The sequence below is a fragment of the Vicia villosa genome, linkage group LG5 (genome assembly GCF_029867415.1).
Source record: "Vicia villosa cultivar HV-30 ecotype Madison, WI linkage group LG5, Vvil1.0, whole genome shotgun sequence".
NCBI lineage: Eukaryota > Viridiplantae > Streptophyta > Magnoliopsida > Fabales > Fabaceae > Vicia > Vicia villosa.
Window position 1 is genome coordinate 41,084,011 of NC_081184.1, and position 23,296 is coordinate 41,107,306.

The 23,296-nt window shown below is 32.8% G+C and overlaps 2 protein-coding genes across 2 annotated transcripts; both read right to left on the reverse strand.

Moving 5' to 3' along the window:
* Positions 1-6,444: 6,444 nt before the first annotated feature.
* LOC131606556 (pseudouridine-5'-phosphate glycosidase) lies at positions 6,445-12,167 on the reverse strand. The gene is made up of 14 exons (XM_058878762.1): positions 12,032-12,167; positions 10,567-10,645; positions 10,274-10,391; positions 10,073-10,183; positions 9,600-9,682; positions 8,776-8,835; positions 8,601-8,661; positions 8,181-8,287; positions 8,014-8,091; positions 7,874-7,919; positions 7,663-7,783; positions 7,428-7,513; positions 7,172-7,253; positions 6,445-6,827 (listed from the first exon to the last, which is right to left on the reverse strand). The coding sequence occupies exons 2-14, from the start codon at positions 10,636-10,638 to the stop codon at positions 6,809-6,811; spliced, it is 1,044 nt and encodes a 347-aa protein (XP_058734745.1). The 5' UTR covers positions 10,639-10,645; positions 12,032-12,167; the 3' UTR covers positions 6,445-6,808.
* A 2,863-nt stretch (positions 12,168-15,030) lies between these two features.
* LOC131601608 (uncharacterized) lies at positions 15,031-21,310 on the reverse strand. Its single transcript, XM_058873473.1, has 10 exons — positions 21,031-21,310; positions 20,756-20,930; positions 19,401-19,559; positions 18,464-18,557; positions 17,772-17,842; positions 17,441-17,492; positions 16,599-16,647; positions 16,358-16,492; positions 16,064-16,183; positions 15,031-15,907 (listed from the first exon to the last, which is right to left on the reverse strand). The coding sequence occupies exons 1-10, from the start codon at positions 21,225-21,227 to the stop codon at positions 15,715-15,717; spliced, it is 1,245 nt and encodes a 414-aa protein (XP_058729456.1). The 5' UTR covers positions 21,228-21,310; the 3' UTR covers positions 15,031-15,714.
* Between the last annotated feature and the right edge of the window lie 1,986 nt (positions 21,311-23,296).

Below are 23,296 nucleotides of genomic sequence, written 5' to 3' on the forward strand. Positions count from 1 at the left end.
TTATTCTTTCATTTTGAGCCTTATTCGTTGATGAGTTGCTCAAAATCACACGTTTGAAGCGGTGTTTTCGACATTTTATTGCTCATGCTCCAAATATGCCTCAATGCCTACAAAATGAATAAAAAACTATCAAATGGTACACAAATACACTAAAATTCAATTAAATACAAAAGTATACGTATTTATGTAATATATACTAAAACGCGTACAAGTTGAGGAAAAATAGTAGATAAGTGCACTAAAACTATAAACCAAAATAACTACAAAAACACACTTATCAACCGTTTAAATTGAAAAACAACCTCGTCATCCCAAATATGTCGAGCGACATGGTCATGATAGTATATCAAGAAGGACGTGTCTGAAGGCCCTCCCGGGTAGCTGTCATCCTGTTCGTCTTGAGCATCATCATCGTGCTTAGGGTGAACCTCGGGTACTTCCTCCTCATGTACATCTTCCTCCTCCTCCTCCTCTCAACTAACCTCACGAGAGGAAGATGCCCGATCCAGCCGACTCACTAATGCAAATGAGGATCTTGTAGGTGCCTCATCCATTTGGACTTGGACTTGGACTCGACCCCATCCCCGAGTCACGGCTTGTTGTGTGGCGCTCTCGCGCCGAGCTGAGGCTGTCTTGGTTGGCCTCCCCTGTCTAAGTTGATCGGTCGGTGCCTGGTTATCAACCATTTTCCTGAAAACAAAGCCATTGGTAAGAGTGTGAAACATATTTGAAAATTAATAAAGAAAACAACTAAGAGGACATTTCGCAAGTGCATATCCGAAACTGGTTTATGGGGATTTTGGATATGCACTTTTGAAATAACATGCGCATAACCACTGTTGTTCAACTTCCATTTCTTGCCTTAACTCATCCAAAATTCAATTTTTTTGATCTAAACACTAACATTGAACATCACCAACATCAACCTACACAATAATCTAAATTCTAACAACCCTAAACATCTCCTAAACAACTATGAGCTAGAGATAGAAAGTATATGAAACTCACAAAATATTTGGAGCTTTGCGTAGAACTTGAAATGGGCTTTGAGATTGTAGGAGTGCTTGAATGGAACTTATAGAGTATGATTGCTTGAATGAAACTTGATAAAAATGGGATTGAAGTGAAATTTTGGTGTTTGAAAAGAAAATTTCTCGTTTGTAAATAATGGGGGTGACTGTTTGCGTTTTGTGAAATAACCCAAACTATTTCGGATATGCGTATCTGAATTCACCTATTTTAAAAAAAAAGTGACTTCGCATATGCGAAGTCACCCTTTTTTTTGAAAAAAAGTGAATTCGCATATGCATATTTGAATTAAATGGGTATTTTGGGGTTTTCAGCGCAGGTCTGTGAGACGGTATATGGGTGCAATGAGAAATTCACATATGTGTGAATACTAGAAAAAAAAATCAGAGATTGGAATTAAGACTCGCCCTCACCTCATTGTCATCACACCAGGCCCGTATCTCAGAGACAGACCAAAATAACGTTGTAATAATCTAAATTTCAATCTCCGGAATTTCTACGCACCATACTTTACCACTTCCTTCTTCATTTCAGGAGATTGGAATTCGAACCATGAATATGGAGAAAAAAATTAAAATTGTCATGTTCTACATCGTTTGATTTTTCCTATTTTGTCCTTTGGGTTTGCTTTCTTTGAATATGATATGATTTTTCTGGTGTAATTATAGATAAAATTTCTGACAATCAAGATAAATTGAGGCATGGTAGAGTGACCTAACATGTTTTCGGTTAGAGGGAAAAAGATAGACCCTCTCGTCCAATTGTTTGTGCCCCTTCATTTGATGTAAGAGCATGGTATTTCAAAATTCATGTGTCTCCAACATCGTTCTCCTAAAGACACGAGTCCCCTATTGTTATACAGGATGCTCCAAAAGCCCCATAAATTCATGTTATTGAACCTCCTATGCCATTCATAATGTTTTTTCAGGAGGTCCCTCAGACCTGTCTCTTCTTCCTTTATATCCATATCATGTTGTTGGGCACGTGTGAGATGAAAAGGTAACATAAATCTTTAACTATTCTTTTAAACATTTGTACTATAAGATTTTAACTTTCTAACAATGATGCTTTTTTACAGTAGTGTGATACATTGAAATGTATCAATCATGGTAGGAATATTGCAAAGCTCCCGCAACCTGATGAACCATTGTTTTAGGATGTCACGCATGCATCTGGGCTGTGGGATTTATGAAGGACTGAGTATGGTTATATTAACCATGGTCAGTTGTCTACTTTTGTGAGAGATATGACACTAAGAGACATCGTCATTCTATCTTCCGATTGGTGAAATGTCCATCACACTTGATGATGTGTCATCCCTCCTACATCTACTAGTCAAGAGAAGATTATTACACTACTTTGAATGCAGTAGACCAGAGGCACTGGAAATAATGATGACTTATTTGGGAGCTGACCTAGGTGATTCCCAAAAGGAGATAAATGAGACTAGATGATGTTATGTTGTATTTTCGTTCCTGGAGACATTGTATAGAGACCACATGAATGCAGCAATGGAGGATGATGGTGATGATGCACTAATTGTTTATCATAGAGGATGTACATTGAGAGCATACCTCATGTTTTGGGTTGACACATCCATATTTGTGGATAAAAATGCAACCTATATCGATGTCAACTATCTCAAATACTTCATTGACTTGGAAAAGATCTGTGAGTATAATTGGGGTGCCTTTTTTATGGTTTAACTCTACTCCAAGTTAGGCGAAGCGTGTATATGAAAAACTAGATAGTTGATAGAAAACAACTTTATATTTACGGTAATATTTTTGCACATTTACTTTTACCAATATTTGATAATATTTGTGCTACTTTGCTATTAATATTTTATGTGAACCGTTTTACAGGCATGGATCCACCAACACTTTCCTCGTCTCTAAGAATTTGCCATGTGATTGGTCCATCATCCCATTCAGGGAGAATGGGGCTATCGAGTCGTTTCAAGTTTATCTTGACCGCATCGCTGTAGATGATATCTGCTTCATGCCATATATCGATCACCTTCAGACACGCCCCTTGAAAGTAGGGGTGGTCAAAATCAAACCGGCCCAATATAAAACCGCAAAACTGAACCAAACCAAATTGAAACCGCAAAAAACCGCATTTGGTTCGAATGTGTTTGGGTCATTTTTTAACAAACCACGCGGTTCGGTCCGATTTACGGTTTGTATTTTACAAACCGAACCAAGCCGAACCAAACCGCATTATGTTACAACCCCCCAAACTTCAATTAACTTATATCCAACCCAAACTCAAATCTATTATGTCTTAGCCTTACGATTACGAATGGTTTTTTCTTCCTCACACTTAAATTTTCAGTTTAAGTCTTCTCAAACCTCTCCTAGCGGTATTGCATCTTCTTCTCATTTCTTTTTCAAATACATATCACATATTCTTTTCTAGTCTTTCATCTCTTAAGTTATTTTTTTTTTTGGCTTAAATAATGATTTCGTCCCTGTAAGTTAGCGTGTTTTTGGTTTTAGTCCCTGAATCTTTTTTTTTTCATTCCAAGTCCCTATATGTTCATTTCTTGTTTGTTTTGGTCCCTGACGTCAAAGTTCTGTTAAAAAAACTATGACGTGGCAAACGTTGCTGATGTGGCAACCTTTTTTTTTATTTTTCATTTTTTTTAAAATCAGGAATTTCCACGTAGGCACTTTTTTGTTTTTTCCTTTCTTTTGGGTCTTAAATGTTAAAAATGAAATGCTTAAAATTTTGGCTCCACCAAGTGTTGAACCTATGCCCTTTATATTAACAAAACATTCCCCATCCACTAGGCCACTTGTATTGTTTGTATAGTAATTGCAATGCATTTCTAAATATTACATATGGTAGAAATTTATTTATTAAATAGATTATATTTTGTTTTGAGTTTTGTTATTAATTTTTATTGTTATTAAAAAGTAATAATAAACAATAATATATTCAGTAATATATAAACTATTAATATTTTAACTATTAAATTTTTCAACTAGATTAAGCACTCATGAAATAACTCACATTGGTTTTAGATAGATTAAGCAATGAGATGAAAATATTAATAGTTGAAATATTTAATAAATTAATGTAAGCTATTTTTTAATGCTAAATAATATTTTATTAGTTGATAAATATTAACGCTAAATAATTTATTAATTATTTGAATATATTTAATTTGTAACAATAAATTAATATAGTTAAATAATAATTGATAATTAATAATTGATAAATAATAATTAACGATAAATAATTAATTTGTAACAATAAATTAATAGATTTAAATAATAATTTAGTATAATAACGCTAAATTAATATAATTAAATAATAATTAACGCAAAATAATTAATTTGTAAAAATAAATTAATATAGTTAAATAATAATAGCGAATGCATTAAATATATTATATAATAACATTTTAATTATTAAATAAAATATGTATTAAAATATTTAATATTTCAGACATTAATACTTATACCACATAGTTAAAAGATAAATATATTTCAAATATTTAATATTTTAAATATTTAGTTTATCAAACAATTAGTTTATTAAATATTTAGTTTATTAAACATTTAGTTTATTAAACAATTTGTTTATTAAATATTTAAGTATTTCATATTTATTTGATATTAGTATTAAATAAATATATATTTGTTTTTATTAACCCTTTAACTATTTTTAATTATTTATTAAATATTGAAGCATTAATCATTCAAATATTTCAATTATTTATTAAATACTGAAGCATTATATAATATACATGTTGTTGCATTTTAATAACAGAAATGAATGCATGGCCTAATGGTTGAAGATTAATGTGTGAAGGTGAGGGGCATAGGTTCAAACCTTGTTGGGAGCAAAATTTTAATTACATTTTAACATTGTCAAACAGTGGCATGGGGACTTGGACCAAAAAAAAAAAAAGATACAGGGACCAAAATCCAAAACACCCTAACTTACAGGGACGAAAGCATTATTTAAGCCTTTTTTTTTCATCTTATTATTTTTATTCTACTATTCTCTCTTCCAATTACGTTTTTAATGTTCCTCTTCTTATCTAATCACATCTCTTCTGCTTTTTCTTTTTCATCTCCTCTAATATTTCATCTCCTCTTTTTTTCTATTTCATTATAATATTTTTGATATTATTTTATGTTACTATTTTATGTTTTTTAATCCACTTTTATCTGATATTATTTTTGTATATTAAATGGAAAGTTGTTATCCAAATATGATGAATTTTGTTGTTATTTAATAATGCATAAATGACTAAATACAAAGTTATACTGTCATCTATATGTATATGTATGGCTCAATAAATTTTTGTAAAAAAAACCGAACCAATCCAAACCGCATTGATTTGGTTTGATTTCTAAAAGTCAACCGAACCGCACACTTTTTCCTCTTGCGGTTCGGATGATTTTTTATGTCGAAACCGCTCAAACCGCACCGCGAACACCTCTACTTGAAAGTGATAACCTTCTACTCCGACTGACTAACTTGTGGATTACAAGTGATGTGTCCACATTTACCTGAGCGAGTCATGCGACAATTCACGGATATGTAAAATATTTTTAAAGTCCCTAAAGTGTATTTCTATTCTCACCCAGCGTTATCTAGTCCTGGTGGATATATATCGTGTCCTACTCCTCACTCCTCAGTCATAGAATATGGTATATTAGTGTTCTTTAAAACTTAAATGTCAAATGTTGCCTTAAAAATTATACTTTTTAAAAAATACATATTTAATTTTAGGAACAACTTGTTCTTGGTATAAGCTTTATTTGTTCAGGGTTGGATCCTTTAACATTACTTCATTTTTTTTCTTATCATATACCTTATTCATAATAAGTTTTTCACATTTTCTTAAAATAATAATTAATTGTGATAATTATAATAATAAATTTTATTTCATTTAATAAAATATTCTTATTAACTGTATTTGATAAAATAGTTAACTGAGTTGAAATATTAAAAAATAAAAATATATTATTGAAAAAATAATAATTCTACAGCTACATATAATGACATAAAACATTGCATTTTTATTACATTAACTTTATTAATGTATGAAAGTAGCGTACAGTAATAATTAATACCGTTCATTTTAAAACATTTTTCTCTCTAAGACATCAATCATTTTGAAGCAGAAAAAGTAATAAATTAATAAGTTATTTAAAAAATGATTAATTTATGCAAATTACGACAATTATATGAATTAAAGAGAGAAAATATTACTTTTACTACTTAATTAAGTAACATTCAATTATTTATTAGTGTGTTTACTTTTACCATAAGTACAATAATGAAAGATATTGAATTAAAAGTGCTGCAAGTAGTATGAATTAGATGGAAATTATGAGTTAAAAGAAAAAGATGGAAATTAAAAAAGAGATATATAATTAATATTGTATTAAAATTTAAAATGGATTTATGATTTTGGGAAAAGTTTTTATTTTTTTGCATGTAGGTTGTTATTTTGGAATAAGAGTAATATTTATGTCATTTTACAATATGAACTTTCCCTCTCACTTTCTATACAATTAAATAAAAGGAGATAATTTTTAAAATTTTATTTCCATTATCTCCTGAGTCCTGCCAAACAATTTAAACCCTCCTTATTTTTCACTCTTTATTCCTCCATGTTTCTTTCCAAAGCCAAACATGGTGTAAGAGAAAGAGATACTGATTAACACTTCTGTCAAATAAATTTATGTCTAAAACTTCTTAATCCCAGCCATGCAAACTAACAATTATTTTCTTCAACATATCTTCTATTGTGCTATTCTGTCTCTTGTTTCCTGCAAATATGAATTCCAGTAAAATATGAGTGAGTTGAATTATCAGCAAAGGGACACTCATATTTTACATTGGTAAGGAACCCTTTGGAATTTTCAGGATCGTGTAAAGAAACATTTTTTTTTTTTCAAATAGCCTAGTAGCTGGAATTCACCCTTTAAAGGTGAACAAGTGGGATGTCGCAGGTTCAAACCTGCGTCCCTACATCTGATGTCTCTGCACAACTACCAACTAAGATGGCTTAACAGGACAAAAACATTCATATTTTACATTGGTAAGGATCAGTTTCATTCACAAACTATACTTGCTTAACTGGTTAACACAAATCAAGAAAGTAAAAACTCACCTTTGACTGTTTTTCCTTAGCTGAGCAAGGGCGACGGCAACTTTAGCCCCAAGTTGGGCATTATTCTTGACAAGAGCAATGTCTAAATATGGTTAAGATATCTTTCAACACTAGGGAAAATATTCAATTTGGACAAGGTCTGAAATCATATTATCAAATAATAGTTTCATATTAAATTAAAATATGATTTAAAATATACACTGTTAGCTTATGATGTTATGATAATGTATTGTTGAAAAACTTCAAAAGAGGATACTTGAAGCAAGTGAGACACCTCCAGTGAGTGTGTTTACTCTATCGAGCAAGAAAGGAGTTATGGCGTTTCCTAATATATTATTTTCCCTGTAAATGGCTGAACTTTAATTTTAGTGAAATTAATGCTAAATATATCAATCATCATGAAAGCATTAGCATGAACAAGTCCATAAGCAACTTTAATGTACAAAACACCAAGTGCTAAAAGAAAATAGAAAGAAAGCGAGAGAGCAAACTTTGTTTCTTGAATGGCTTTTTTTATGGCAGATTCAATTATATGTCCAGATGTTGAGTGCTCTGGAGGAATAGGAACTCCTATCAAAATTCCAGATCCAAGCTTGAGGTTGATGTTTGCTTCTGCCAGAAGAATAAAAATTAGATGAAATCATCACATAGGTAACATAAATTTACATTGAAAATGAAAATGAGTAACAATGTTTCCCTTGCCTATTAAGGAAGCACATTCTTCAGGGGTATCTACCCGGCATGGAACCTGGAAATTAATGCCATGATCAAACAATGTTTGATTATACTTAAAGTTTACAGCAAGCTTAATAAAGTATCAGGTAAGCCAAAATTTATCGTACCATGCAGCCACTTGATGCTGTGAAAAAGGCAGGAAACTCATTGGTCTTGTAAGCAGCAACACAAACTCCTTGTGTTTCCTATTCAAGATAAAAACAGTGATTATAAGCTTAATCTATAAAACATGCAGAATTATTTCAGTAATTTTATCACAAAAGTAATTTCATACCAGATATTCAAGAGTCCTAGGGATATCCAATATTGACTTTACACCAGCACATATAACTGCTATTGGTGTTCTTCCAAGATGGGTGAGATCTGAAGATATGTCCATAGCTGCCCAAAGAAAAATGAAAATGATATGTTTGATAAAAATACAAGTCTTATTTCTGTAAACCCCATTAAAAAACAAAAACAGAAAACATTTTCAGATCGTAAGTTTCAAGAGGGTTACATCCCGTATATCCCTTTTCTTGTTTATCTTACAAATTGTTGTCTCTACGAGGCAAAAACAAAAAATAAAATACGCAAAGGCGGATACATTTGGTTCGAAAATTTAGACCATAACATGTTGTATCTTACTAGATTTGTCAGCATTCATTGTGATAACCGATTGTTTCTATTGTTAAGATATAGGAGGTTAACTTACTATTTTCCCCTTGCCTGTGCACTCCCCCCATTCCACCAGTCACAAAGATATGAATACCAACCTGCAGAAAATTTTAAGAAGTGCAGACTGTGAAACCAAATTGATATAATATAAGGGAATGATCATGAAACAGATCAAATTAAGAAACTATGGACACAATATATGAGAAAATTACCATAGAAGCCAAGAACATTGTGCCGGAAACAGTAGTAGCACCATTTCCACCTCTAGCCACCTAAAAAAGCAGATCAATTACTATCAGCATGTAAAATCAATGTGAAACAGTGAACAACCAAGAAGGTGAACAATGGTTATAGTTGAGGAAAAGATATCAATTTTTTCTGTCAATATTGCATTAACATGGAAACTTCACTTCTGAAGGTTACTTTGATTATTTAATATAGATCACTTAAAAAAAAAACTGAAAAAACTTATAGAGACTAACAAATTTGACAACCTGTCATGTAAAATTTAGCTCATGAAAAGTATCTAAATTTAAAAACTCAGATAGTTTATAAGATTCTACAGTATTTGTTTTGTCCATTTTATTAGTGAAACAACAGCTGCAAATGATAAAACTAAGGAAGAGGATTACTAAGAATTCCATCATTATCAACAGTAACGCTTGCATTATTGAAGGCATGAGAGAGCAGGTGTAAGCGAAAAAAACTACTTATCTGATGTAAGAATGAACTTTTGATTTATTCCATTATTCTTTTAACTATATCCTATTTGATGAGCTTTATTTTGGTAATAACTATGGGCCTATTACCATGAAAATGTATTCTGAATATCTTTAGTCGCTTTTCTTAACATACTGTAGTATATACATAAGTCTTTAGTGAGACAGCATCAAAGTCCATTCTTTCTAATTGTGTACTATGAATAACTACATCTTTCCACTTCTTTGGCTAGAAGGGAAACAGATTGTTATTGCTAAGAACATTCATATCGACATATGCATAAATATAGTCTATGGTGATACGAAAAAGCACTCACAACATATGCAATATCCCTTCGAGCTGTTTTCTGTGCTTTGGTTCCCAAAATAGCTAACCTTTCAAGTTCTTCCCCACTTAGACCTACTCAAATAAAACAAGCAAATGGCAGAAAATTTGTCAAATTCAAACAAAAAGAATCTATAAACATTCGCCATCATTGCAGCAGCAAAGTCAAAATAGGATGAAATTTAAGTTTCTTTTAGAGTTTGTGGACACATGAGATGAATGTTTCTAGAACTTTTTTTTCACTCACTTTGAAGCACAGTTGCAAGCAAGCACCCATTTCAAATCCAACACCAATATGTAGGAATAAAAGAGCAATAATAGAAATGAGTATTGATATCATGTGCTATATCCATAAGAAAAACATGCGGAGGAAATTGACAAGTAGTTAAGTGAAATCACTGCATCATTCTTATTAGATCAAATGGCTTGTGCTTAAAATGAATGATAAAAGATGATGATAAATACCTATGCAAGGCACGCCGTCTAAAATTGCCATAGTTGCAGGAACCGCACCATTCTCTCTCACAATAGCTTCAACCGCTTTTGCAGTTTCCAAATTTTGGGGATATGGCATCCCTAAAAACAAGAGCATAGACCAAAAATTAAGATGTAGGCGTTGGACATGAAAAGGAAAATACAAAAAATATATTAAAAGATATAGAGAACCATGCGAAATAATGGTAGATTCCAGAGCAACAACTGCACGCCCTAGTGATAATGCTTCAGAAACCTCTGGAGCTACCTTCACGTTGAGCGATGCTCCAACAGGATTGACTCCTGCAGCCTGCATATCAAACCTGTGTTACACATTGCTTATAAACTATGTTTCAAATTTTCACTACATTGAGACATGAATGAATGTAAGAGTTTTAGAAACGGAACAGCATAATTTGTAAATTCATAAAAAGATTTGCAACAAATGCTTATGTATGACAATATGAGAAATTCATATTACGTACCTTGTTGGCAGTGTCATCCAAATCCAGGTGTCTTCGAAGATTGTTTAGCCGCAAGGCTGCTGAAGATGCCATTAACCACCTGCTTACACAATACTTGAGGATTTAGCTTTTTAACAGCTCAAGGTTTTTTATATAGGTAAGTAATTGACTCATTAGATTGAAATAAAATATAGAATCTCATATAGGTGGCAAATAAAAACAAACTATCCCACCGGCCGAGGTAGGTTAGCCCATTTTTCAGAAATGAGTTGAAGAACCTAATCCACGCCTTATTTGTTTCGTGGCTTGACAGGCTCCCTAAGCCAGCAAAACTAGGTTATCATCCTCTGCCATAATCAGAAGGTTGCACCCATTACAGTTATGGATAAGTTTTACTTTCTACTCTTAGGTTCTAAGGAGTAAAAAGAAATCCCAATAAAAGAGTCACGGAAGCAGAATAAGTGATGACTCCGTGAAGCTAAGACACTCCTTAATCCTATATTCAGATCTTACACATGTAAAAATCCTTGAGCTGCACAAGTCAAAATGTCAAGCAGAAAATAAAACTATGATCATTACCATAGCAATCACATAAGTGCTAACTTATCTATCTATCTATCTTTAAAAATGTGGTCCCTTGAGCATACAATATTGGTAATGTGGTAGCCTCTGCAACGACATCGCACCACAATTACACTCTAATCTAATCACGTCTACAGACGCATCGTAACCACGTCATTAGATTTCGTCCATGTTCATTCAAATCTTCTCAACGAAACTTAGGAGATCAAAACTACGAATCTCAATTTTCATAAAATCTAATGAAAATTCTTACATTTTACATTCTCTCAAATGTGTATTTCAACCAACTCTCAACCCGTAATAATAGACTAAAAGGTAAGCTGAAAGTATGCTATAGTGGATAAATAATATAGTGGTGCCGCTTTATACAATTTGTGGAAACATAGAGTTACTTCACACCCTAAGGCTATGTTTGAATATTTTAAAACGAACAGAGCAAAATGGAAAGGAATGGAACGGAATGGAACAGAGTAGACTACAGATTACATTCCATTTTTTGGATATTTTAATACGGAACAAAACCATGTTCTCATTCCGCCCAAACCGGAGGGTTAGAAAATGGTGTTAAGTGATAGAATGGAATGCATTCCATCACGTTCCACTCCACTCCATCCTCTTTTTATCAATCCAAACAATGGAACATAAACTTATTCAATTCCATTCCATCATATTTCATCGATCCAAACATAGCCTAACAGTCTTAATGCAAGTGGCAACAACCGCAATCACCACCACATCTGCGACCGTGATTGCTTATTTTTTTTTCAAATTATCAATGCCAATCGTGTATTCATAGAGTTTGAAACAGTTGTTAAATATAATAGAAAACTAAAAAATACGTTGTAGAATGTGAAATTGAATGAATAAGAGGCAATTCAAAATTAGAGGCAACGCATGAACATACAGATAGAGATGAGAGCGGTGCGAAGGAAATCGTGAAAATCGCGTCGCTGCAAGCGGCGGAAGGAAAGGAAGAGAAGTAAGGAAAGAACACAGAAATCAAACAGTTTTGAACGACACTTGTATGATAAATTCATAATAAATAAATATAAATATAAAATATATTTTATTATGCATTTGTCTTATTCCAACATTAAGGAGCTAATTTCGGGGATCTCCTTCCGCATCTGGTGATCTCACGTACAGATGTGACACTCCATAAAATTATTAGACATAGTCATACACCGTACAACATGAACAAGGAGTTGGCACACAATATACATTTTTTAGGACCAAATGATTATATTACGTTGTAAAATCTCGTCAACTTTCTTGTGAAAAATAGTGGCAGGATCAATAACAGTGGGATCTCTCTTTAGGTATACACCGGATATATCCAAACTATTGTAAAGCTCGCTCAGGTAGATGGGGTACATAAGTCGAGACACTCATACCGCCTATCCAGAGTATAAGATTATCACCTCCAAATGTCGTGTCTCATGGTGATCGACACGCGTCATCCAGCAAATATCATCTGACATGGTGCAGTCAAAAGCAAATCAAAACGGCTTAGTCGTTTAATTCCCTCTGATCGGAATGATTGAGCACGCATGTGGCAAGGTCTATGGGTAGTCTTTCACATATGTCTAGCCCGTGAGACATGAAAAATAGTGGTGGTTCCATGCTTGAAAATGATTCATATGAAGCATATATTAGTAAAGGTATAATAGAAGTAATGTGAAATTAATATCAGTAAGGGTGCAAAAAAGTTATTTAAAATAAACATTTATTTTCTATCAACTGTCGAGTCTTCCATATACTACTTCCATATACTACCCTCAGCTAGTTTGGAATAGAGGTACACCAAACAAGAATCCTCCCCAATTGTATTCATGAATCATCTCCAAATCAATGAAATATCTAAGGTAGATAACGTAGATATAGGTTGCACTTTTGTTCACTAATATGGACATGCCGACCAAAACCAATAGGTATGACCTCAATACACATACTTTGTGGTATGCAGCCCCTGCATCATCGCATCAGCATTCACACCTATAGTCATGTGGTGTTCATATACATCCACCAGAAGTGAAAGCCTAACATCACATCCTCTGGTGTAATTTATCTTCTGTTGGACTTTTTCCGTGTGAACTTCCAAATAAGTCACAATCATGTCTAGTGTCTCAGGTCTACTGGTTCCGGAGTAGTTTAATAATTTTTCTATGATATAAAGATGTAGGAGGCATGATACATCATCAAGTGTGATAAACATCTCACTTATTGAAAGATAAAATGACGTCTTTGTGTGTCATCTCTCCCACAAAAGTAGACAATAACTCATGGTTAATATAACCATATCATGTCCTACATAAATCATGCAGCGCAGATAATTGCATGACATCCTAAAACTATGGCTCATCGTGTTGCGCCAACTTTGCAACCTTCCTACTTTGATTACTAAAAAAACATCGCAAAATAGTTCAAATATTATAACACAACTATTTAAAAGAGTAATTAAAATTTTATGCTATGTATTCCTCCCGTGTGTCTCTAGCAGCTTGGTCTGGATACAGAGGAAGTAATGAAAGTTCTGAGGGGCTTTTTAAGAAACCATCAGGCACGGTAGCATCTGAGACATTTGGGGAATTTGGGGTATCTAGGGTTGCAAGGGACTCGTGAATTCTAAAAGAAGATGTCAGAGATACATGAACCTGGAAAGATAATCCTTCACTGGTAAATGAAGTCTCTCAAACCGGTGGTTGCGAGGGTCTAGCCTTCTTCCTATGAACGGTTGGGTCACTCTACCATGTTTCAATCTTTTTTTGTTGTGAGACATTTTTTTCTACAATCAAACAAGCATAAAGACATGTCATAACAGAATACAAAAACAAAAAACAACGAAGTAGAACAAACATAAAAACAAATCAATCCAAAAAATAAAACATGTAATTCTAGAGTTTGTTCTCCAGACTAAGGGTTCAGATGTCAAAATATGGATTGTACAGAACCAAAAACACAAAGTAGAAACAGGGCATGCACGAAACCTAAGTTCTAACGCTCAAAATTTTAAAGTAAGACTATTCAAGACAAACAAAAGTGACATTTCTAATACATTTAAGCCTAATATATCATATCTATAAACGATTTAGGTAATGCATGCATGTGAAATAAAATTTAAAAAAAAAAAAAGAAAGATAATGAGTAACTTATCAATGCAATGTAGTAGAACTTCATATACGTGCAATGCAGTGGAGTATAGACGTGCAAAGTTTCAATGCAATGGATAAAAGCTTTAAAAATGCTTGAAAAATTATAGAACAAGCTCTAAGAATGCAAATGAGAAGATGTTCGTTGATTTTCTCTGTTTGCATAAATGAAAATGGGAAGGAAGAGGAAAAAGCGCAAATACGTAAACATATCGTCCATTTTCTAATCTTCGTAAGAAATTCAGACATTGAAATCTAGTGTATTCTTAAATTGTGTGGTTCTGAAGTTCGGCATGGATGCAATGTGTTAGACACGTTCGGAGTTCAATCTAAATAATTTATTATACGGATCTCAAAGTTTTGAGTTTGTTTAACTCTAATTTTGGCGTATTTTAAAGAGGGCTTGTTGAGTATTAAGAGCTTCCGAATTTTAGAATCCGGACAACCCCCTTAACAAGTAAAGAGTATTTGGACGTTTTTTAAGATGTCCAAAAGAAATTATCCATCCCTTAGGAGTGCTTTCATGGACAACTTTGAAGGACAAAAATATTATTAACAATGGAGGCATCATCTGAGATTGAGAGGGAAAATTCCTAAAATGATTCTCTTGTAATTTGAGTCCAAGTAATACTATCCTAAAAGAAATTTATCATTTATTTTTTGGAATCAAGTTTGCTCGAGATTAAGCCGTGAACCAAGCTATTTTTAAAGCTCATTCATTGCTTATTGCTGGTTTATGTTAAACATTCCTAGAGAAGCTGATGTTTATGTTGATGCTATGGTTTTAAGAGGTTGGCTCGAGATTAAGCCTTGAGTCAAGCTATCTTTAAAGCTCATTCATTGCTTATTGCTGGTTTATGTTAAACATTCTTAGAGAAGCTGGTGTTTATATTGATGCTATAGTTTCAAGAGGTTATGATGGTGATTTTTCTCTCCCGTGTTTATATATAACATTTATTTGCAATTTTTTACCCTACAAAAACAAACTTTTGATCCAGACGTTCAGTGGTAATTAGCGCTGGACATGGTAAGTAAGATGTCAGAATTAACCTTAGAATTGGATTAGGCGGTCCAGTGAACCGGATACTGGTGATAAAAACAAAAAATAAAATAATTTTCCTAGTATTTGAAACACATTTTTTGATCCAGAAATTAATTTTGAGACAATAATGAAAGTGAAACAATCCAGACATATACTGAACAAAAAAGGAATAAGAAAAAATAAATACATGTAGGCAAAGAGAGTATTAAGAAAAAACGGGGAGTGTGAAAATAGCAACTCCCTTACAAAACTTTGACCTTATAATTTTTAAATAAATAAAAAAAATCTAGTCTGAACCTAACGTAGACTATGTAATAGACGTCAGAATTTCTATGCCCTATTTTTACTCTGAAATTTCTATGAACTCAAAGATAGTAGGTTCCCACCAGAATAATGTCAGTCAAACCTACAGCACTTTAGAACTAACTGCCATATTCTGTCAAACCACCCTGCATCTTCAGAGTCCACAACCCTTTCATAATGCTCGCGCCTGCTTTCGACGAATGTCTGTCGATATTCCTCAAACCTCCCCTCTTGGATTGCTTCTCTTATCACACGAAAGAACCTAAGATAGTGGTGTGTATTGTGCCTGCAAATTTCAGCATAACAATATTAATACTCATATTAAAATATAGTGGAAGCACGCACACAGACACACGCACGGACGCGCACGCTTATATTTAATCAAGATGTCCTATGTATAATCAAGAGCATCATTGAAGATTTGAAGCAAAGAAAAACATACATTTCTAGCAGAGTTTGTGCCAGCATTTCATGAGTATTTAATAGATGATTGATGTATGCTTTTGTATAATTCTGGCATGTATGACAGGTGCAGTCTCCTACAATCGGGGACATGTCTTTCCTGCAATGAAACACAAGCAGAGGAATTAGTAAATAAGGTGCTTGTCACTGCTGGGTTTATTTTCAGTTTTCATCTTCAGTTCATAATCTGCGAAAGACATTGACCTAATACTTCAACCCAGTATCATATGATTGAATTTGAGAAAGTACAAACAGCAGTTAAAATGATTGTTACCTATAAACTGTCGCTCGCAAATTAATTTTACTCGAGTCACTTCCCATCTGACTTGGCTGAAAATTATCTTGATTCCCATTCTTGTCCAGTGAAAAGGTTAGCGCAAATCCTCCAAGTGTGAGGGTATAGATGTATCTATGAGTCATCACAAAAACCATCCAAATTTTCCGTGAAATAATGCACCAAGGTGAATAGGGATATATATAGATAGAACAAATGAAAATTGGAAATAGGTACTTACGAGGAGTCAAAAAGATCAATTCCAGCAGCAATTCCCTGCAAGATCTCCTCTGCCAAGTTGTAATAAGTTTTTGTGCAACAAATTTGTATATATTCAAACTTAATCAAAAGTGTGTCCAATAGCGTTTGAGATATTATATCAAAGAAGTCATGTATCTTTGCCAAAGAGCTAGAGCTTTGGGATAAATGGTGTATATGACAAAATGATCTTGAGTTCACACCCCTTACCGCCCCCATCATCTAATAAAAAACATTGAATTTCGGCACTATCAAATAAGCTTGTGCATTACCCACGTGTCTAGCCTACGGAGCTTTTTCTTAAAGAGGTGTTTGGAGAGATAATATAAAAACCACTCACGCCTCTACACCAAACAATTAAAGCTTGTGGAATAGACTAGTAGCATGGAAGAGTGAACAAAAGATAATGACTGATTATTTTTACTAACTAAATGCCTAGTCAACAGAATCATATACAACTTACAACCTCCGTCCCTAAATATAAGATTCGACTAAATCATGGTAATTAACAGCATTGGTGATAGTATATGATGCAACCATTGGAATGACTACATGTTCTTAATCATGCATGATATAACTCTAGTTGATTCCATTAGGCGGTTCATGACATGTGATAAATTCATTATCGATGAATTATTGCCAAAATAAGTAAAGATAATTGAGGCCAATGAACTATTCTTTTCTAATTCGAGAAAGAAAATGATTAGGAAGAGAAAGAATGAAGTTTATGGGAAGATGATAAGATAAGCACATAGAAATAAAGGAATAAACACATCCATTGAGCAAAGCATGCCACTAAACATGAAGAATTGCGTAGTAGTATACCTGGGAGTCCAAGACCACAGATCATGCGCGGCTTTTCATCTGGCAAGACATCCTGAGAACAAGACAACTTTGTTATGTCAAAATTTACAAGTATGTCGATGACCAACTCCTCCAAAAGCATAAAATTCTGGGAGAAATTACATCAAAAGTTTTTACATCTAACTGTTGCAGTTATAGGTTTTAGTTTATATAACTGTTGCCGAGCAGAACTATAAAGGAGAGCTTTTTATTTAGTTGTATTATAATTTCAGCATCCATCTATTACTCATTAAATTAAATCCAATTTAAATAATGTCTAAATGAAGTGAACAAGTATTGCAATTGCACTTACGACAATAGCACGTAGAAGAGCAGGTCGCTCGTCAATGGCCTCTCCAAGACCAAATCCACCAATCCAATAACCTACATGAATAACCAGAGTTCTGTAACCATATATACACAAAATATAGGCATTTATATGTCTCAAATGTATCACATGACATAAAGAGAAAACAACACTGCATAACAACCAAAGTCTATTCCGAGTAAGCTACCATGGTTAAACAACATCATGATACTCTAATATATCATGTCTAATAATTGTCCATGTAAGTCCAAATCCTTCTTAATGAATTAACCTATAGTTTTCCTTGATCTTCCTCCAACTCAAACAATAGAATCATACTCCATCTAATCTAACCCACATTATTGATGCTTCGACAGGGCTCTTTTCACAAGCCCGCAATAAGTGCAACTCTATCTTTCTGTTTGATGATCACATTAGCAGTGTTGTTAAATAGCGGCACTATAGCACTATTGCACAGTAGAATTTGAACAAATCACTATTATTATGTGATACCACTAACTAAGCAGTGCATGTGCATGTGATAACTAGCCTAAAATATAATGTAGAAATTTGCATAGACAAACTACGGAGTCTAATAACTTGGCATAAAAATGGCTTATGAGGATGTAATGGATGAACATAATTATTCATAAATAGATCCAGATGATTTGCAGAAAAACAACTAAAGAAAAAGAAACCTGCTACATTTCGCTTGGCTACCTCCTCTGTACATCGTTTCCTTTCATCCAAACTTGGGCCTCCCACTATGGCACCAAAGACTGATCCAACAGCCTAAATTTTGAGAGGCCAAATTACGTTGAATTAGTTAATAGAGCTCGATGTAGACAGGAAATTTTATTAAATACAGCTGAAAAAAATTGAAGGAGAGCAGGACTAAATATCTAATATTAAATTGATACTATTATACTAAGCTTAGAGTTTAATGACACAATACTGAGATGAATGAGAGTGGTGATGCTTACACATCTCATTCCTTACACAAATTTTTTAGATAATAAAACAAGGAAGAGACACATTCCAACACTCTCAATACCTTTAATTTCCCAAAGATCCTTTAATATATTTCAAGATAAGGATATCCAGTATCCACATCCAATGGCCCACTTATGACAATCCACATCATTCAAAAATACATGCCTTGATTTTGATGAATAACTGAAGCAGTTTGGCTTCCTACAAATCTTCTTCATCTTCCTAGTTGTTATAGCAGCTTCCCTTAATTTAGTTGATGTTTGACATTAGGATCCAAATGAATATCAACTCTGCATTCAACAAACTTCCTCAATGGATGTATGTAGCATACTTCCTCTACGAGATAACTATGGATCATGCCACTAGCATACAATTAATCTATCAATCCAATCGAAGGCATGCTAAACGGTGTAGACTCTAGAGTCTTTCTTGAATACCATGACAACTTATTGATTACAAAACTATATATTAACTCAACAGATTTAGGATCACAAAATCTTTGGATTCATTAATATTTAAAATTTACTACTTGCCAACAAACATGAACCAAAACCACAAGCATTTTCAGCTACTAAAATTTTCATGAATTCATAAAGAATGCAACTCATATCCCTAGAGAAGAAAAACTAAAGCGTCAATTACCGGATCCAATTCCAAGCAATCATCAAGCCATCTCAAAGTTCTATCCACCGAGGTTTTGTTCCTTTTATCAGACACCCAAGCAGGTACTTCATCAGCCAAAGTAGCCCATATATTTGGCCTCATGCAAGAAATCATTACAAGATAATCTTTAGGTTTAACCTGGCCATGTCAAATTAGAATCAGAAGATACATTAAAATTCTCCCCACCATTATTTAAAAGTAAAACTAAAGAATGTGGATTGTGGATAGCAAGTAAATGCATTTTTTAATAAACTTCTCACGAAGTACAAATAGATAGACTTGTTTGGATTGACTTATACTGGTATAAACAGTTGTGAGGCCATTTAAGAAATCTTATGGAAACAACTTATTACACATCCATAAGCTATTTTGAGTTTATTTCCATAAGCCCTCTAGTATAACTTATGAAAACAACTTATAATTTATACGAAAAATAGTTTGACTTAATTGTTTGTTGTTATAAAAACAAGCTATAAATAAGCATTGTATGATAAACGCTTAACTAAGTTGTAATTCCAAACAAGCCAACGAAATATTCAAAGAATACTAGCATTAACTTCGATTTATTCAAACTATGTATGAATTCTATTTTTAATTTTAAGCTCTCTCATTTAACTGCGAGAACATCTTCAAGCTTAAAAGTAGTTTTTCACAAGTGATAAAGGGTGAATTTCAATAAACAATATAATCAAGCAATTATTAAAATTGTTATTTAAATAAAAGCTTTTAACATAAACACTTAAATATAAGTTATTTGACAAGTGTTTAAATCATTAATGTTTGGTTTCATGTTTGGAGCATTCAAAATTGATTATAGATGTGAAGAATTGATTTTAACATGTTTGAGTTTGATTAATCTCGAGTAAAATAGATCATGCTTTCTATAATCGAATCTACTTGAAGTTAGGAATTGTAGTTTTTGAGCCTAAACGTGATTTTTATACTAGAAAGTAAAAACTAAAAATAACTGTTCAACTTACTTTTACTTTTTGAGAAATTTATGCAAACATAAATCACGTTTACCTTCAACTCACTTTTAACCTGAATCAATTTTATAGAATCAATTCACTCAAAATCAGTTTTAAACCAAACACGAGTTAAATAAGTTCAAATAAGTTATTCTTGACATAAATCACTTTACCTTCAACTTCAACTCTCTTTTAGGTATAATCAATTTTACATAATCAATTCACTCAAAATCAATTATTTCACACCAGAATCAAACACAAGCTAACTAAGTTCAATTATTCTTAACTCAATTCAAAAGCAGTCAAAGTACGACCTTATTTCCATAAGTGAGAAACTGAAACTCTTCTAGTAAGATATAAACTCACCAACAGCCTACCACACGGAGTCTCAAAAGTAGCACCAAATTTGTTAGCTCCTTTAGATTCCGGAAGCGAATGAACAGAATCCCTAGCAACAGCAGCAATTCCATAATCATTCAAACCAATCAACTTATGAATCCCTCCGATTTTCGCTATAGTCGCCGGAGAAAGTCCTTCCAAACTAAAACAACAACAAAACAAACAAAAATCAACAATGCGCAATGAAAACAAAAAGAAGATTCAAAAAGCGAAATGATGATGAAGAAAGTGGCGGTTATTACAAATGGAGCGGCGAAACTTGAAGGAGATGAGAATCGGGAGAAGGAAGAGAAGGAAGAAGGTCGGGAGGGGTGAAATGAGGGAGGCCTTTGCGAGTTGATAGGAGAAGAGCGGGGGTTTCTATGGAGCAGTTTCCGAATTCGAGTGCTCCGATTCTGACGCGGTTGCTCCATGCTTGTTTCACCTCAAATAACTTCATCTTTTGTATAGGGTCTTTGTATAAACCTCTCTTTGTGTTGTTGTTGCAGCATAAACCCTGTTTTGGTTTTAGAAATACTTTTGGAGGGGTACAATGCAATCCATAACTACAACAAAAAAAACAAATTCTAATAAGGAAATAAATTTTGCTAAGGCGATACTACCAACACTACTTGTTTTACTACCAACACCCCACCCTATTTAGTTTAAAAATTATTACCATATTATCCCCTTTCCATTCAACCACATCGTCTCACGAAAATTTTTACTTTATACAATGGTTTATGGATTCAAAATCATATTTTTTTACTTTTTACATTCCACATTATTTCCTTTTTCTTTTACGTAATAATTCAACATTCATTCAATTTTTACTCACTATATTTTGTTTAATAAAATTTAACACCTTACTCCACCACTTTTATTTTATATTCTTATTTTCTTTTATATTTTTATTTTTACGATTATATATTAATTATTGATTGAAATTAAATTAAAATAATTAAGAGTTAAATAATTTATTTTAATTTTTTTCTAATTTAATAACTTATTTGATTTTTATATTTTTAATTAATTTTTTCCATGCAAGTAATAAAAACAAGATATAGGGATATTTATTATTAAAACAAATAAAATTACAAAAAAACTTAAAATGTAATATAATACAGTAAAGTAGAATTTTGGGTGTTAAAACGATTATTGTTGGGATCCATTTTACTAAAAAATGTTTAGAATTACAAACAAAAATTTATTGGAAGCTAACAAAAAACTAGAGAGAAAAAAGTCGATTTTTTGTATCCAAATCAAATGAACCAAATCTCTATTTATAGAAAAAAAGATGAATTTTGGTGAAAATAAAAATAAAATAAAAAATTGATTTATTATAAAATAGTTGTCCCAAATAATTATGATGAAATAAAAATCTAAATAATCAAAACAGCTTTGCAAAGTATATGATGTGGTCCCCACTCCCTTCTCATTCAACATGTTGAATATATTCAACACCAATTAATCCACATCATATTCAACATCTCATTCAACACATCATTGGAAGCATTCAACTATTGAAAAAATTATTCCACACACCCATTGTAAGTGGTCTAACCACCACGTTACTTCCTCAATACTAAGTAGGTGTTTGAAGTGGCGCTTTAAACACCTAGCAAGCATTTTCACTATGGCGTCATCCATGACATTCTCAACAACATTAAGGGTGTGTTTGGATTGACGGTGAACAGAATTGATTCTAACAAAATTGGTTTTGGTAGAATTGATTTTAACATAATTGAGTTTGGTAGAGTTGATTTATGTTTGAATACATTTATGTAAAAGTGAGTTGAACAATAAATTCCAGTGTAAAAATCACTCATAATTAGGGGTGGGAATAGGCCAGGCCGACTAACAGAAGCCTACGGCCCAGCTTACATAGGCCTATGTTAGGCCAGGCTTTTTATATAAATAGAAAAGGCCTAGGCTTTTTTATAAGCCTATTTAGCTAAAAAGACTAGACCACAGGCCATATAAAAAACCTTTTAAGCCTATGAGGCCGACCTATTTAATTAAATATGAATAATTTTATTATTATTATTGTAATTTGTACTTTGAATTAAAATATAAAAATAAATCTTAGTTGTCTTGAAGAAATTATAAAAATAAGATTAAAAAAATCTTATGAACAATGTCATAAGTTGCTTCCATAAGTTCTCTCAAACAAATAGTATCACAAAACTTATGCTACTAGGTAAACTCAAATAAGTCAATGCAAACAAACATTTAATCTCACAAATCTTTTAATTTGTTAGTCTATATAAAGTTGAGTAGAATGACTTATTTACAAATGTTCAAATGAAATAGGCTTTTAAGTATGTTAATAGGCCAATCAGGCCTTCAAAAAGGCCAGGCTCAAACCAAAAAATAAGCCTACGATAGGCTATAGATCAGACTTAGGCTTTGAATTTTTTTAGCAGGCCAGACTCAGGCTTGACAAAGCCTAACTCGGCCTAGCCTATTCCCATCCCTACTCATAATCAGTTCTAGAGGTAGAAGTTACAAATTCTAGCTTCAAGAAGA